This window comes from Fringilla coelebs (genome assembly GCF_963513975.1).
Source record: "Fringilla coelebs genome assembly, chromosome: 3".
Taxonomy (NCBI): Eukaryota; Metazoa; Chordata; class Aves; order Passeriformes; family Fringillidae; genus Fringilla; species Fringilla coelebs.
The window spans coordinates 55,198,323-55,214,429 of record NC_140030.1 but is presented as its reverse complement, the minus strand read 5'-3'; the positions used below and the strand labels follow the sequence as shown (position 1 = coordinate 55,214,429).

Here is a 16,107-nt window from a genome sequence, read left to right as displayed (position 1 = left end):
CACAGAAAGCTCCTTAAATATGTATTTCTACAGTCTGAGGAAAAATTAAACATTGAATAGACAGATGCCCTACACTATTTGAAATTCTGGAAATCAGAAGTTAAAAGGTTTTTTCCCTGACTTTCTAGTGAGAACAAATACCCTGTATTTTATGTAATTCTTCAACCTTTTGTCATATTATTCCTGAATACCAGTGAAAATGAGGTATTTGGTACTGTGCAAACAAGTACTTAGAATTAAAGAAGAGAAATGTAGGGACCAATACTGGTTACTGTGTGCCACAGCTATGTTTTTGAGGCTGTATCAAAGGCTTGTAATGACTGATAGGGGTGGGAAAGGAAAGTAGCATCAAGTCACTAAAGGAAGCCATGTACAACTTGCATTTAAAACCCACAATTAATAAGGAAGGTTTTGATGTCATCAGCTAGACTGCACCTTAATATGGTTCACTTAAATCTGTTTATGTGCTGCCGTTTGCATTAGTAAACTTAACCCACTCTTTGGTCAGATTATAAAGAAAATAAATATTCTGAAAGAAAAGGATAAATTATTTCCTTTGAAATCACATATTTTACCTCAAAACCTTTCAGAAAATGAATTTCTAGATTTGAATAAATTCTTAAATACAGCCTTTTCTTCCACAGCCAACAGTCCTTCAAAAAGATCAGCCACAGTGGAAAAGTCTGTAAAAGGAGCAAGGAGGAAGAAGAATGCTCTGACCAGTGATTATGTTCAGTCCTAACCAATCCTCAGTTTTAAGAGATTGACTGGCATGTACACACAAAATAGGCAAGGAGTCAGGCCAAAGTCAATGCCCAGAGAATTCTAGTTTCCTCCATGCCAATGAGATGAGAAAGCAACTTAGTCTGCTAAGCCATTAATTCTCCCCCACTGCTCGTGTTTTGGCCACTGGCAGCAGGCAAAATATTCCCATCCCACACTTACACCACACATCTGTGAGATTCCTCAGGAATATCATCTTTTTGGGCTATCTAAACCCATTCACCTCAGCAAAGAGCTCACTACCTTGAGTTTCAAATAGAAACCAAGTACGGATCCTTCAGGCCACCCTCTTGCTTGAATTGTTTTATATGGTTAATATGCAGCACCATGGCTTTCATCTGACATGCACAATGCTACTTAAAGCAATACATGCTAGCTGAAGCTCAAATCTATGTTCAGCTAAAACTGATAAACAAAGAACAATCTTTTGCAAACAACAAATGTACTGAACAGTTACGCTCTCTTCTGAGTATACCAGTTAAAATAATACTTATTTTAGGAAAACTTTGCCCTCACTCCTTCCTAAAAAGACAAAAATTGGAAATTGGAAAATATTTCAGGATCTAGCTCACATATTCTTGAATATTGTGAACATTTAGTTCAGCAATCATTTACTGACTGTAATTTTAAAAAGCTGTTTCTTTCCTTTTGCATTTTTCTTATCACTGTTTAAATTTACACTATGAAAGGAAAGGGGAAAAGACCATGGAATTTGTAATGTTCATCTCAAAAACAGGCACAAAAATGCATTTATTATTAATATATCTTTGTAGTTCGTGTAGTGAATAATCCGCATTTATCACTTCCAGTTGACCCCTTAGCATATGGTCTACCAACACATCACAAACACACCAACGGGTTGAAAGCTGGGTAACTGCTGGTGTAATTTTAACTAAAAGGCATTACACTGCCATGACTGCCTATGTATGAATCTCCCAGATTTATCATCACAAAGAGAAGTGCCAAATAGACTCTGCTAAAGGATCAGGACAGGCAGTAACACTGACTAATTTCTTATGCTATTCTGCACCAAGATTTTCTTGAGACCAAAGCAGAAAACTCATTCTAAATGGAAAAAAAGAGGAGAACTGGGAATGCCAGCCAGCTTTTGCTTTCTCAGATGACTGTGAACTCACTTTGGTTACTCATACACAGATTCTTGTTATTCCTTTCATACATTCTTCTCTAAACCCCCTAAGTAACAAAAAAATCAAGTCCTGTCCCAAAGTTAACAGACACTTAATCTAGAACCCAGCCATTCTTCTGCTACAGATCAACTGCATCCTAATTTTGATTTAAACAAATAGCTCTGCCAGTTTTTAACTGGCCTCTAATTACAGATGAGATAAAATATTGGAGCTCACTAAAATAATGTAGATGTAATTATAGGACTTACCCAGGAGACTTGGACATTAACAGAATATGCTTACAGATTTAAAATTAAAAGATATGCATTTTTAAATAAGTTGATACGTTTCTTTGAAGGTCACATAAGATTACTGACAACAATTAATCTGAATGTTATGCATATTTGGAAGAAGTAAAAGGTAAAGTAAGAACAAGTGAAGCAAAGATTATGCATTGTGATTTTCTATCACATCTCTATAAAAAGATATAAAAGTGATATCTACGTAATATAAGATTTGTAACTCTGAAAGTGCATAATCTCAAAGTCTAGAAAACTATGGAGTCTAAAGTGATCTAACAGCTAGAAGCGATTTACTGAAGGTTCTCAAAAATAAGCCAGTTAGGACTACAGCTCAAAGACCTTCTTGTATCTTCATCTAGAAACACATTTATTGCCTTCTAATCTCAGTATTTAAGATTTATAAATATGAAGGAAGTGTGTTCTGGAATTTTAGTTTCATATTGAACACCTATTATCTATTTGGGCAAAAACTGTGCCATTTTAAGAAAACATTTTCATTCTTAAAAAGGAATTTAAGAATTGGGAGACTGAAATACTTATTATATTAACTGAGTAAAATGTAATTAACTGAGTGGGTATTCCCGCATATTTCTATACTCCAAGGACACAGTGGTATTTATAAAGGTCATAAAAAAGGGAATGTGATTCTGCATTTGCTCTGTGAACAAGAGGATACAATAGCAAATAAGTGAAATAACAAATTCTTTCTCTTTACCTCAATGTATTGAAAAGTATTTCTTTACAAAATTTACTTGTGTAAGCAGGCATTATATGAAGTAAACCAGTTTCTTTTGTTTGTTCTCATTCTGATTATTTCCATAAAATTTCTGTGTACTGTACAACTCCTTAAGAAGGGAAAGAGACATTGTTTTTATCCTTAGCAATGATAAATATTTTTGGAGAGAGGAGAAATCACTGGTAATACTGCCAGTTTCTATTCTGATTTTAAAATTGCTATTTTATACTAATTTACAAAATAGGATTTTTCTACATATTTTGATTATGATGTTAAACATTAATTTTTTAAGTGCTGAGGAACCTTTTACATAAGAATTCAAAAGCTAGCAGAGAAAAATAAGCTCACATACAAAAGACAACAACATGCAACACTCAAAAAGATGCTCCTTTAAATAGACATTCATGTATGAGATTCTCTGAGCTGGCTCCAAAGAAAAGGAACATTTCAATGAGACATGTACTAACAATAGTACATGTTCTATCTACTGTGCAACTGGAAGCAGCTAGGATATATGCCAAGGTACCCTACAAGCCCCATAGACAAAGGCTGTCCAAACCCACATGTATTCAATGCTTTTCTGCTGTGCGAGCATCACTCACTGCTGGGGCTGAACTGATTGCAAGGATTTCAGCAATAAAAGAGCTGCTTAAAAGCAGTGTTTTACATCATCTTACTGTAAACATGCATGCATGTGTACTATATGCAAACATGCAGACACACAAACGGGGACATAAATACAATATGTACGTATGTATGTATGTATGTATGTATGTACGTATGTATGTATGAATCCTATAATTTGATAATTTGTTTCTAACAAAAACCAAAAAAGACAAGCATCAAACTGAGCATTTAGCATCTGCATCCAGAAACTGAATAAACCCTACATATTCTCCTGTTGCCCAGTAGCAGAAATAGTCATGTTCAGAACTGGCTCAGATTGAACAGCCTGGGCTTAGGATCCCAAAACTGGACACTCCCTTTTCTAAATCAGTCACAAGATTAAGAGTTCAGTGAGCATTTTAGTATCGTACTTGTGACCTCCATAAGACTAGACACTCCAGGAAATAATCACAGGATTACAGAGTCTGATTTGGGGCAGTGGTGGGGTTCATTCTTCTGAATTCTCTGCTGCTCCTTGAAGAAGGCTGGTGCATCATTAAGCTTCCATGCTAAGCTGCCATTTGTGGCTTTGCTAGTCTTTGGAGGCTTGAATTTCCTCAAGCTAAGAGAAGAAAAAGTCCCAATGTCCAGTTGCATTTGCCAGCAAACAATGTATGTAAAAAGTATTTCCTCTTTAAAACAAATTGTGAAACCCAATTTAAGTACCAATGTATCATAAGCAGAAGTTTTGGATCCCAGTTGGGTGAGATGCCTAACTCAAAAATTAAAGTTAGACAAAGAGGTGTTGATGCCTGCCTTGTTCAATGCAGGATTCAGTTCAGCCTTTCTTGACTCTATTCTGAGATACTGGACTCCACACAACTGGAAATGGAGGCATCTCATTCTGGGGCCAAATTCCTACAAAAGACATTAATCTAAAACCTTTTTTTGATTTCTAAAATTCATTTATACACAATGACATGTAACAATCCCCTCCTCTAATATGAAACAGAAGGACTTTTCAACATAATGAAATGCACTTTTTAGCCAGCAGATAGCATACATTCAGTACGTGTTGCATTTCACAGCGCAAGAGAGTGTGCACCAGCACTGAGGATCAAAATTTGTTTGGGGAAACAGCCCTTAAAAGAGAGTCTGAAGATCTACAGATTTCTTATTGTATTTACCCTACTAGTGCAAAGTTATTAATATAACTGCAGACCATTACAATTGAATTTGCACAAATGTAAATTTACATTGAAAAAATGTATACACGTGACAAAACACAAACCCTTACAGATTCTTCCAATATATTAAATAAACCATAAAGACAAAAATATTCAAATAAAAATTCAACAGTCAGAATAGCTACTGGTACAGAAGAGAAGCTTATCAGGTATATGCAGCTGACTAATTCCATATACTTGCGCAGCACAACTCATTTAGACAAGATCCCTCCTCTAAACAAAGGAACGCTAAATAGTCCAAACAATCAAAAAAAATTCATACTAAGCTATTGCATTCTACTTTATAATTCTCACCTTTAAAATCTACTAGCATAAACCAATATTCTCCCAAGATAATTTTCTTTTCCTTAGAATCTCATTAGGTGACCCTCACCACCACTGGCCCTGTACTACTCAAGTTCCAAACTGATAAAGAAGTGAAGAAAAGGACTGAAAGTAAGTGGAGAGTTTAAGACTGAACATGCAGAAAGAACAGTAAGAAATAACTAAATCATTAAAACTTTAGTCCTTGTTCCTCATAAGAACCTGAATTAACACAACAACATTGTTCAGGTTGGTATGATAAGCCAATAAAAGGCACCTGCTTATGATACAAAGAAGAAGTAAAAATACAGATGACTCTTTATCTGGGAAATATTTGCCATAGTTCTCAAATAACTAGGGCATTAGGGTTTACACATCTGTATTTCAAATTATAGATTTTAGTTTGCTCTGAAATGCATAGGGGTTTATGCCTATATAGAAAGAGTTTTACTATAATATTTCAAACTCCATTTGGAGACACAGCATACCTTCATGTGTTTTGTATTCTCAGAAATTAGGAAAAGCTATCCCAAGACTAGAGACAACAACTATGTACATTCAAACCAGTCCAAGTAATGAATTATGAATAAAGTTAAACCAGATATTCTGCATATTTCTGGGAATAAAAAAAATTAAAAAGAGCAGCTCTGCCTAGTCATCTGCAAGACAACTGGAAAAAGGAAATAGTGTAACTATGATCTGGATTGGGGATGATATGGTATTTGAGATATTGTATACCTCGGGAAAGGAAACTACAATGTATAGAAAGCTGAATTTAACAATAATAAAGTTCATAAAGAATTCAACATAATCATCTGAAAGAGTACATCCCACGCAAAATAATGATTGCTTTTAGTTGCTTTCATGTGAAAATAACATTTCTAATATTAAAGATACACTAACAAATCTGCCCTTCTTCCAGACATGGTGTAACAACCTAATCAAGTGATGAAAAATTTTAACATCCAGTATGTTTTGAGTCTGCAATATGATAGGAATGGAGAAGGAAAACTATAGAGCTTGCCTGCATTTGAAAGATAAGACAGATTAGCATTGCCTGGGAATTTTAAAGTACTAAGAGCTGTTCCTGAATAATTCCATATGTGAACACTCTTATTTTGGAATAAGAGACTGCTTTGTTCCTGTTCAGCGTGACCCACTTTCCAAAAGCATTTAATTAGGAGCATTTATATGTGTAAAAAAGGCTTTTGTTTGTTCTCTTGATTAAAACAATAAAGTTCAGTATCTAAGGTTTCTGATTCAAAACATCTTAAACATTAAAAGAAAAAAAAACTATGGCAGCCTAGGTATTAAAATTCACTTGTGACATTTTCACTGCTTCTCTAAATAAATGATTTAAAAGCCAAAAGGTTTTACAAACAGTCTTCAGTCAGCAATTACTTTCTGGTGTAATCCCTAGGCTATGGATGGCTACTCAGAATTCTGTAAGTCAAACCTGCTCTTTGCAAAACATGAAGTAACAGCAGAGGTTTTTAAAAGTATGGGTCAACTGTAATGTCTTGGAACTTCAGAAAGTAAACTATTTACCTCAAGTAAAACCATGCAGTCTAGGGAGGACATCCTTGCTGTACCAATAGCTGATCCAAATCCAGGAGAATAGAAATCTGTGCTGCCAACTGAAACTGTCAAGCTCAGCACTCTGGCAGCCACACTGTCTCAGAAAATAAACAGCACTCATGTTTAGAAAGTTCAAATATTGGAAGCCTACCTTCAGATGTCTGTAAGTATGTCTGGTAAGTATGAGTACGTTTGCATGTTCAATATATGCCTGGGTACCACAGCTTTGGCCTCCTGAGCTGCTGATGCTGGTACAGAAATTAGTACATAGCTAAAGATTATAGCATCAGCCTAGTGGTGGCACCCACACTTGAGAAGCAGAAAAACAGCTGCATTTACCAGTCATCTCCACGTGATCTCAAGTTCTCCCTGTCACTTCCACAGCACAAGTGAGTGAGGTACATCAAACACGGGAGTAATACCACGTAGCTTATGCCATGGGTGGCTAGCACAGTGAGTCCTGCAATGGAACAGGTAAGGAACTGCCACTAGCACGAAAGGCAGTGTAAAAACCTCACATCCTCTGGTACATGTGGGGCAGGGGGATTATGTGCAATGCTGGACTGTCCCTGGCTGGAGGGCTGACAAAAAGGCCCACACGCAGACTCAGATATACTTCACTAAGAAATGAAAACTCTTCACGTATGTAATAGAGCAACAAGTTTGTGAATTGCATGTTGTACCCTCCCAGAAAGGTCTTTACTATTTGAGTGACATCTTCAACCTTTTGTACCCAACATATCTGCCTAACTGTCCTATAAACAGAGAGGAGGTTCAGGTCTCTTAGCTGTCATCAAATATTAATACAGATCCTAAATAGCTTATCTACAATGAAAAAACAGGAGATCACACACTATGTATTCAGTAAGTACTGTGACAACACTCTCTGCTGTGTTTAAGAACAGATTAAAACCAAGTAACTTGGCAGGCTACTGTTAAAACAATGATGTCATGTTTTAGCTTGTGGTTGATGTAATCTTTCTACTGCATCCATGAGAAACAGTACATTGTGACTTTGTTGGAAACAAGAAATGACACTACAAGCAAAGTTAACAATGCATCTTTAAAATCTGTCACAATTTATCTTGAAATTATTTTCACTAAAAGAATCTATGTTTACAAATACTAGGGGCCTCAAAAATATTTTATGCACAGTCAGAATAAGAAAACAATTGTTTCTATCCTAGAAATATCTGTTTTGATAAATTGCTGAGTACTGTTATGAAAGAGAAATTCAACTTGTGGTATAACTCAAAACAAGCCCTTTTCCCCAACACCTGAATTTTTATGTCAGCATTTGTCATAATCCCTGAGGTACAGACCTCTGATCTGCAACCATATCTTATTTTAGAATACCTCATAAGGATTAGGTAGGAAGCCTACAGACTGTGGAACCATGCTGCACACTGGATAAGAGTTCTACACTAACCAGAAGCAACTAAAAAATGGTGACATTTAAACAGTGGAAAACTGGCTGTCCTTTCATTCAAGGTACTTCAAACTACTGAAAAAAACACAGAAATTGCAGAAAGAGCATAATTTGATTATGGTAAATCAAGCATACCTTTTATTTGATGTCAACACTATACAAATAATCTGCATCAACAAAAGCACCTTTTTAGCTAGCAATATTTTAAGAATATAAATTAATTATCTTCTACTGATCCATTCAATGAAAGAATTTTATATATTTACTGATCCGTTCAATAAAAAATATTACCTATTTCATTTACTCTGCACCACCTAAGTGGTCTGTTTACTTTTTTGCAATTAAGGTATACTGAAATCAATGTTTTATGCATTTTCAAAGTATTTTTAATATATTAAATTTAGAAATAAATTTGTTGTTTGAACACCAAAGTCTGCTGAGGAAAGTATCTTTAAAGCATAAATACTTAAAACACTGAAAACCTGCTGGATGTTATTATTTTTTATAGCACACTATGTTTTGTTGTGAAAAATCAATTCTGCCTTTTTCATATACTCAACTACATTTTCAGCTATGAATCACAATCTTACTGACGTCAAGTAAGACTTTGTGCTCTCCTGTTAGATTTACTTCATCATTCTAATCCCATTGTTTGCACATATTTTTGAAAACCATTTTGGAAAAACTTATTTTGACTTATTTTCAACTACTGATAACAGCTCTGGCATAAAAACACATCACTACTTCAAATACTCTTTTGTTGAAAAACAAAGGAAAATAGTCTTTTGAACAGAATTGCATTATGATATTTTTAAAAAGAGTATAGCAAAAACGATCCTGTACAATAAAGTAAATCTCATAATCAAATACAAAAAATAAATCTCATTATTACAGAAAGTTATGAGAAGTTTTTTTGCTTGTTTTCAGTACTAGGAGATGAATGATTGATCTAAGCATCATGTTCCTGTCTTTGAAGCTCCCTGTCACTGTCTCATGAGGAGTCTGCCATACATTTGCCAACATTAAAGCTCAAATATTAGAATTTGCCTCAGAACAATTAAATATTATTCTGAATGAAAGCTTCAATTTTCAAACCATATTGGTTACCTTCCTCTTAATTAGCTTCTCCTTATCCAGACACAGTAAGTATCCACACAGCTTTTAGGTCGTAACTGGTATTACAAAACTAATACAAAAACAGTTACTCAAAACCTAATAGGGTGGAGAAAGTAGAAGCTAGGCTACAAATAGACTATCAAGAAAAGAAAATTAAGTAGTAAAAGAAACAAGCCTAAGGGTATTTTGAAATTACAAAGAGGAAAGACGGGCAAATAACAGGTACAACTAAAGAATGTATCATTATTTTACAAAAAGGGATTCAGTGTCATGCAATTAAGAGGGAAGGTGAAAAGAAAGCAACACATAATATGTGTGATCTTGCTGAGTGTAGAATCTGGACAATTGAAGCAGCCTTTACCTGCTTTCCATTGCTGCTCCCAATGTAGAAAATGGTCAATTACCATACAAATAAAATCAACAACATTGAGGTAAAACCATCAGTAAACAGAGAAGCAGGAGAGCATCTATAGGAGACAAAGGGAAATCTTTCTTTCACTTAAGATAGTGACGCTATAAAAAGCTTTCAGACAAACTGCCCAAACTTCATACTGCATACTCTATTTGAAACGTCTTTATCCTTGATGATGAAGGTGAAATGCTACTGTATATTTTACTTGACACTGTAAGTGCATTTTTATCGAGAGCAGACTGAGGGATGTTGACAATCTATCCAACTATCAATTGGTTTCCAATTCCTTTATTTTCAGTCTTCTGTTTCTTCTCAGTATTATTCAGAGATCATAGAGTGACATTATCATATCTATTTTCTGTTTCAGGTACAGATGAGTCTTTCTTCTGTTCTTTCTTCTGTAATTCTTTCTTCCCTGTAGGTATTCCCAAACTATTGCTGACAAACTCGTTTTCAGTCTGGAGGGCTCATATGAAACTTATTATCAGAAGTATCTTAATCTTTGAGACATGGGTGTTGAGCAGCTGCCTGGCTAGCATTGTACAATGTAATGTGGAAGCATAAACTGCACCATGAATGACTAATCAGGTTTATTAAATGAACAAAAATGTTACTTAAATGGTTTAAATAGCCTAACACCAGCAATCAGCAAAATTAATTTTTTTTGTAACATGTTCTGTGCACATTATTGATCTTCCTCAGAAATTTAAAGATTGCAAATATAACGCAATTTTTGCTATTTAGTTGAAAACTTGTATCTTTTTATATACACATATATGGAATTAGCAATGAGTCTAATTAAAAAATATTAACAACTGCTCAAGCAGTGTATCCATATTATGCTCACAGCTTGGCTATCATAGACCTTGTTTAGATCTTGCCTTAGACACTCCATTTAGGATCGGAAGAGCGAATTCCTGCAGGTGTCTCCCATCTCAGAGAGTCTGCAGAATAACCTTGGTGACAAGGTCAGACTGGATACCAAAGTTGTACATAGATCCACTGAAAAACAACTTGATCCACTAGTGTTCTGCTACTTAAAAAGGCATCTCTTTCAGGTATTACTTGAGCAGAAAGAAGCATTACCTTTTACCATATGATTATGCTTTTATGCAGATAAACCAGATGTTTGTAGTCTGATATTTTATTTTCCATATTGCTACTGCTAGATTGAAAGGATTAAGGGGGACTGTAAGAGTACTTTAACCTCCAGGTTGGTCCACATTCCAGAAATATGAATTTTGGCTGTGCAGAAAGTAACAGTAACCTGCTGGCTGGTCTCCACCCAGCTACAGACTTCTTGAAGTTCCTCTACCTCAGAGATAGTATGGGGGAAATCTGATGTATAAACTTCTTACAAGCCACTCAGAAGACACATCACAGAAAACAGGTTGGCATGTGGTAACTTTCTTTAATGTGTATTTCATAATGTGCATCATTTCACACTATAAAATTACAAACCAATTTTCTTTGAAACAAGTCTACAAAAATCTTTGTTAATGGATCCTGAAAATATTTGAGATACTTAATGCTAAAGGTATATTTGACATAAGATTTACATAATGCTCTTTCTGACAGTGAGAGGATCTGGTGAACATCTTTACCACAATATCAAAAACTGACCAATCATTCAGGTGAAGGACAATATATTGAAAAGCCCAACTTATTCCAGCATTCACTTGTCGGATTGAAAGCCACTCACCTTCTTTGGGATTTGAGGTGCCATAAAACAGATGCCTTGAGGTGGGTGGTCCAAAGAAGGACACTTTGTTGCTTTGCTGTTTTGTTTGCTTTAAACAGCAAACTGAACTCTACTTTGAAGATTAAGCCTCAATATTCACACTATCACATCAATTTTTAATCACTATCACATCAATTCATCACTATCACATCAATTTTTAATTCCTGAACACATACCCTGTGGGGCTAGCACACAGATAGAGAAAGCTTCTGGTGCAGATGTAGGCTGTGCTAAAGTTAGTGGATGCTGCTCTGTAACACCCTGTCCAAGCCTGATTACCTGCAGTGTATACTGATGTAGTTCAGTAAGTATTGTACTTCTGCCTTTTATTCATATCAATCTCTTTTGGGTCCCCTATTTTTAAACACACTTTTAAATAAATGTGCAGCTGATATGTGTTGTGACCCTTATTAGCCAAAGAATCATAGAATACACTGAGTTGGAAGGGACCCATTGGGACCATCAAGTACAACTCCTGGCCCTGCATAGAACAGCCCAAGAGTAACACAATGCACCTAAGAGCACTGTCCAAATGCTTCTTGAACTCTGTCAGGCTGTGACCACTTCCCTTGGGAGCCTATTCAGGTGCCCAACCACCCTCGGGGTGAAGAACCTTTTCCTGGTACCCAACCTCCCTGACCTTAGCATTTTGCCTTTTCCTCAAGTCCTGTCCCTGGTCACCAGAGAGAAGAGACCAGTACCTGCCCCTCTGGTTCCCCTCATAAGGAAATTGTAACTGCAGTGTGGTCTCCCCTCAGTCTCCTCTTCTCCAGGCTGAATAGACAAAGGGACCGGAGCTGCTCCTCACATGGCTGTGCCTCAAGGCCCTTCACCCTCTTTGTTGCCCTCCTTTGGACACTCTAATACTTTAATGTCTTTCTCACATTGTGGCACCCAAAACTGCCCCCAGCACACGAAGTGAGCCTGCCCCAGTGCAGAGCAGAGCGGGACAATCCCCTCCCTAGCCCAGCTGCAGTGCTGTGCCTGATGCACCCCAGGACACGCTTGGCCATCCTGGCTGCCAGGACATGGTAGTAAGCAAATCTCCATTGTGAATGGATTTCTGACATTAATTCTGACCCTCTTTCAGGTCTTTTCATCTTATTAAATGCAAAACACTCAACCATGACCAAACTCTAGGTAATAAGTAAATTCTATTTCTGTAATTTCTGTGCACTTCAAGGAAAAGATAAGTACGTGTACATGTAGGAAGAACTAGACCTGGATATAGTGTTTTGTCGTATTAAGAAGTTTTCAAAATTCACTATTTTGATGTATTAATAGAACTACATTACCTCCCTTATTTTAATGTCCTAGCTACCTATAATTGCTAAAATCCCCATCCAAATCACATTTTTAAACACAACAAAAGGAATTTTTCTAAATTCATTAAAATAAAATTTCTTCTTCTTTGAAATTAAAAAATGAGTAATTTAAACTACATTCCAATATAGTGTTTTCCTTCACCTGTTGGCTTTAAATACATATATATTAACATGTGCAAACCCAAGAAATTAAATGCACATATTTCACCAAGATGCATCTAAATCCATATAGAACTGGGAAAAATGGGGATAATAACAGTGCTCTTTCTTAATCTAATATTACTGAAGAACGTCCATTCTGTCTATTGCTAGAGAAAGTCAGATGTAGTGCTCATGTAAAAATAATTCAAAGCAGAGTTCTGTTTGGACTGTGAAAATGATACATAAATTCTTTACGCATGGCCATACTGGGATTGAGTTAAAGCCAAACAAGCATCTGATTCTTGCTTTGAATACTGGTTGATTGACTGCTGTTGTAAACCATTTAATGGGACCCACATTCAAAATGCCGCTGAAAGACTGTCTCATTTTAGCAATCTGAGATGTCAGTAACAAGACAAGTTCAAAAAGACAGATTTAAACAAATGTTTGGGAAAAAAAAATCTACCAAATATACTACTAAGCAGATTCTTTTTTTGTAATGAGTTATATACCAAATTCCTTAATCATATTCCAGAATAGTCTGAAGAATATTTGTAAATAGTGGAGCCTCAATTTCACCCAAATCAAAAATTTTATACTATGTTAAATGATCCTGTAATTTCTCTTTCTCAATCATTTGGATGCATATAAATAATATTTTAATGCACAAACACATACAGAAGACATTATATATATAGTTACATACACAAAGATAAACATAACTATGAGACGTACATTACACAAGGTAATAAACATGATAAGACAAATCTATAGATAAATAAATATGTATAAATGTATCTCATTTTGATTTTGACTGATCTAGATTTTGCAATCCAGATCAGTCTGCAATCCAGTTTTGCCATATCCTATACTTTTTTCCTCTGTACTGCTTTTGATTTTTTTGGCAACAATTTAGCTAAGCTAAAAAAAGGTGACCCTAAGCACAAACAAAACATTAACAACAACTAGAATTTGTGAGGTGTCTGGCACGTTTAAGTATTTAATTAAAAGTCCTCAGAACAATCCTCACGACTGGTAAGCACTTCCAGCAGCAATACTGCAGCACAAAGAAGTCTCCACAAGAGAAAAACCAAATTGTCACCAAAGCCCTACATGTAGTCCTGAAACCAGCAGTAACTTTTAACAGTGGTATTTCTGTTCAGACAAAGCAGGATGATACAAGTCTGACTTCCGGCATTGCAATAATCTAGCAAGGTGTCAGTACAATGTTTAAAGTTTAACGGTATTCTGAAGACTTATTATCAAATCAAAGTGGTATCACTGCAATTCTCTCTGTACATGAATGCAGTCCAAGTAAGGTCACCTCTCTGCCATACCAGAGAAATTTCACTTAGCTTTAATCGTCTATAAGTACTGTGTCTAATCTGACTTAGTCACACAGCCTGTCTTTAAAGTCAACAGAGAGATGAGCAGCTCTGGGGAGTGATACATCTCACTTACCTTAAACACTCATTTTAGGATGAGAAATGGAACAGGGATCTGGAGATGGATAATTGAACATAAACTTTAGCTGTCAGTGAGAACCACTGCACAGAGTTCCTGCAGAGCCAAGGCTGAGGGAGAGACTTCTGTCAGACTCCATGGATCTTACAAGAATTGCCTAACACACACTCCAGAAAAAATGGCTTTTTGCACATATAACTCAGAGACGCAACTGACCAGAAGAAAATTATGATGTACTTACCAAAAACAATGGAGGACTCACAGTAGTAGTAACCATTCGGCTGCTTCTTTTTCAACATGGAGCAAAGATCAAAGCGGTGCAGGATCTCATCTCCAAAATAATGGTTTTTGAAATCTTCATACAGACTAGAGTCAATTATTTTCACCTTTAAAAAACAACATAAAATTCAGTTAGGCATTCTACTTGGAGACTGAATTTTCATATTTAATTCCTATAGTTTTCATTTTAACCATAAGTACAGCTAGTATGGAAAAGTACTTCAAGATGCAAAAAGAACAGAAAAATAATCACATGCCAAATCTTCCATTTTAGGGAAGCACTATTTACTGCAGAAGTTAATATTAAAATAAAAGTGTCATTGGTCCTTCTTTCTGCCATTTCCTTTTCAGTCCTGTAGGAAACAAATAGACATACACAATGCTACAACTGCTTTAACTTCCGATGGTTTGCAACAGTGTTCATGGAATGTGCAACTGGAAATTATTCTTGCTGTCATCACTGGGCATGCTGCTACAAGGAAGAATCTCAAATGGTCATCAAGGGTAGTTTTCAGAGTCATTAAAATCAGCCCACAGGAAAAAATGGTTGTATTGCACTAGAACTAGACTTTTTTATCTCAGTAAATCTAAAAACTTACTGGGATTTATAATATTGGAATCATTATGCATGTCATTTTGCATATGAAGCGGAACATAAAAGTTTAGTAGTTATTTTAAGAGTTATCGGGTTCTCATCCCATTGCATTGTCAATAAAAATGTATGATCTCTGTAGAAATTCAGTATTTCCTCCTTCAATCTACCTCCCAATAATGCTGTTTGCTATTTAAATATCATTATTCTATGCTAAGGAATATTAGGAGCCTCTAGCAGCTCCAGCCCCTACTGGTGTGCTCCCTACCACCTGGCTGCTGGACTTCGGTCCAGAGTGTGGGAGACTCAGTCTTTGATGGATTTACCTGCTGCTTTCACCTCCTAGAGACACATACCCATGCTCAAAGGACATGGACATGGCTGGCTACATGGATGCCACTGCTTTCACCAACACCTGCACGTGGGGCTCACAGGAGACACAAGTGCAGGTTGCTCCTGGCAGGGCCAGAAGGTCAGCAGTGCAGGATGCAGATGACTTTCTCTCTGTGTTCCCATTTGTGCATTCCTGAAGAACCGTCATGGCCCCTGTGTTTCCCCAGCACCCCTGCCCAGATTGCCCACAGGTCTCCCACTTGCTGCTGGCCCAGCTTGAGGTTTGGCAGTGAACACCTGCATGCCCACACACACAGTTTGGGGAGGATACAGACATTTGCCCCTGGCAATCAGCTGGACAGCCCACCAGCCTCATTTTAAACAGGACTGGCCCCTTTTGCAGCCTGCACCATCCACTCCTCTTTTATGTTTTTCCCCAACCTCTCCCCCTGCAGACCCCCCATGCATTTGCACAGTCAACCTGCCAACATCCTGGACCCTCGGCTTTACATCCCCAACGGCTGCAACGTCCTGGTTTGCCTGTGGTTTCTTGACAGCTCATCAGTGTGAAAAGTAAAGTCTACTTTAGAGAA

At 36.5% G+C, this 16,107-nt stretch overlaps 1 protein-coding gene across 3 annotated transcripts in view; it reads right to left on the bottom strand.

The window, feature by feature from the left end:
- The window catches only part of AKAP7 (A-kinase anchoring protein 7), an 81,096-nt gene that overhangs the window by 34,087 nt on the left and 30,902 nt on the right, over window positions 1-16,107 (bottom strand). For all 3 annotated transcript variants that reach the window (XR_014615984.1, XM_084201514.1, XM_084201513.1), the window contains exon 7: window positions 14,552-14,696. Coding sequence is in view for 2 of the 3 variants with exons in the window: in XM_084201514.1 (XP_084057640.1) it covers window positions 14,552-14,696 (145 nt within the window). In the remaining variant the exon portion in view is untranslated. The remainder of the gene's footprint in view (window positions 1-14,551; window positions 14,697-16,107) is intronic.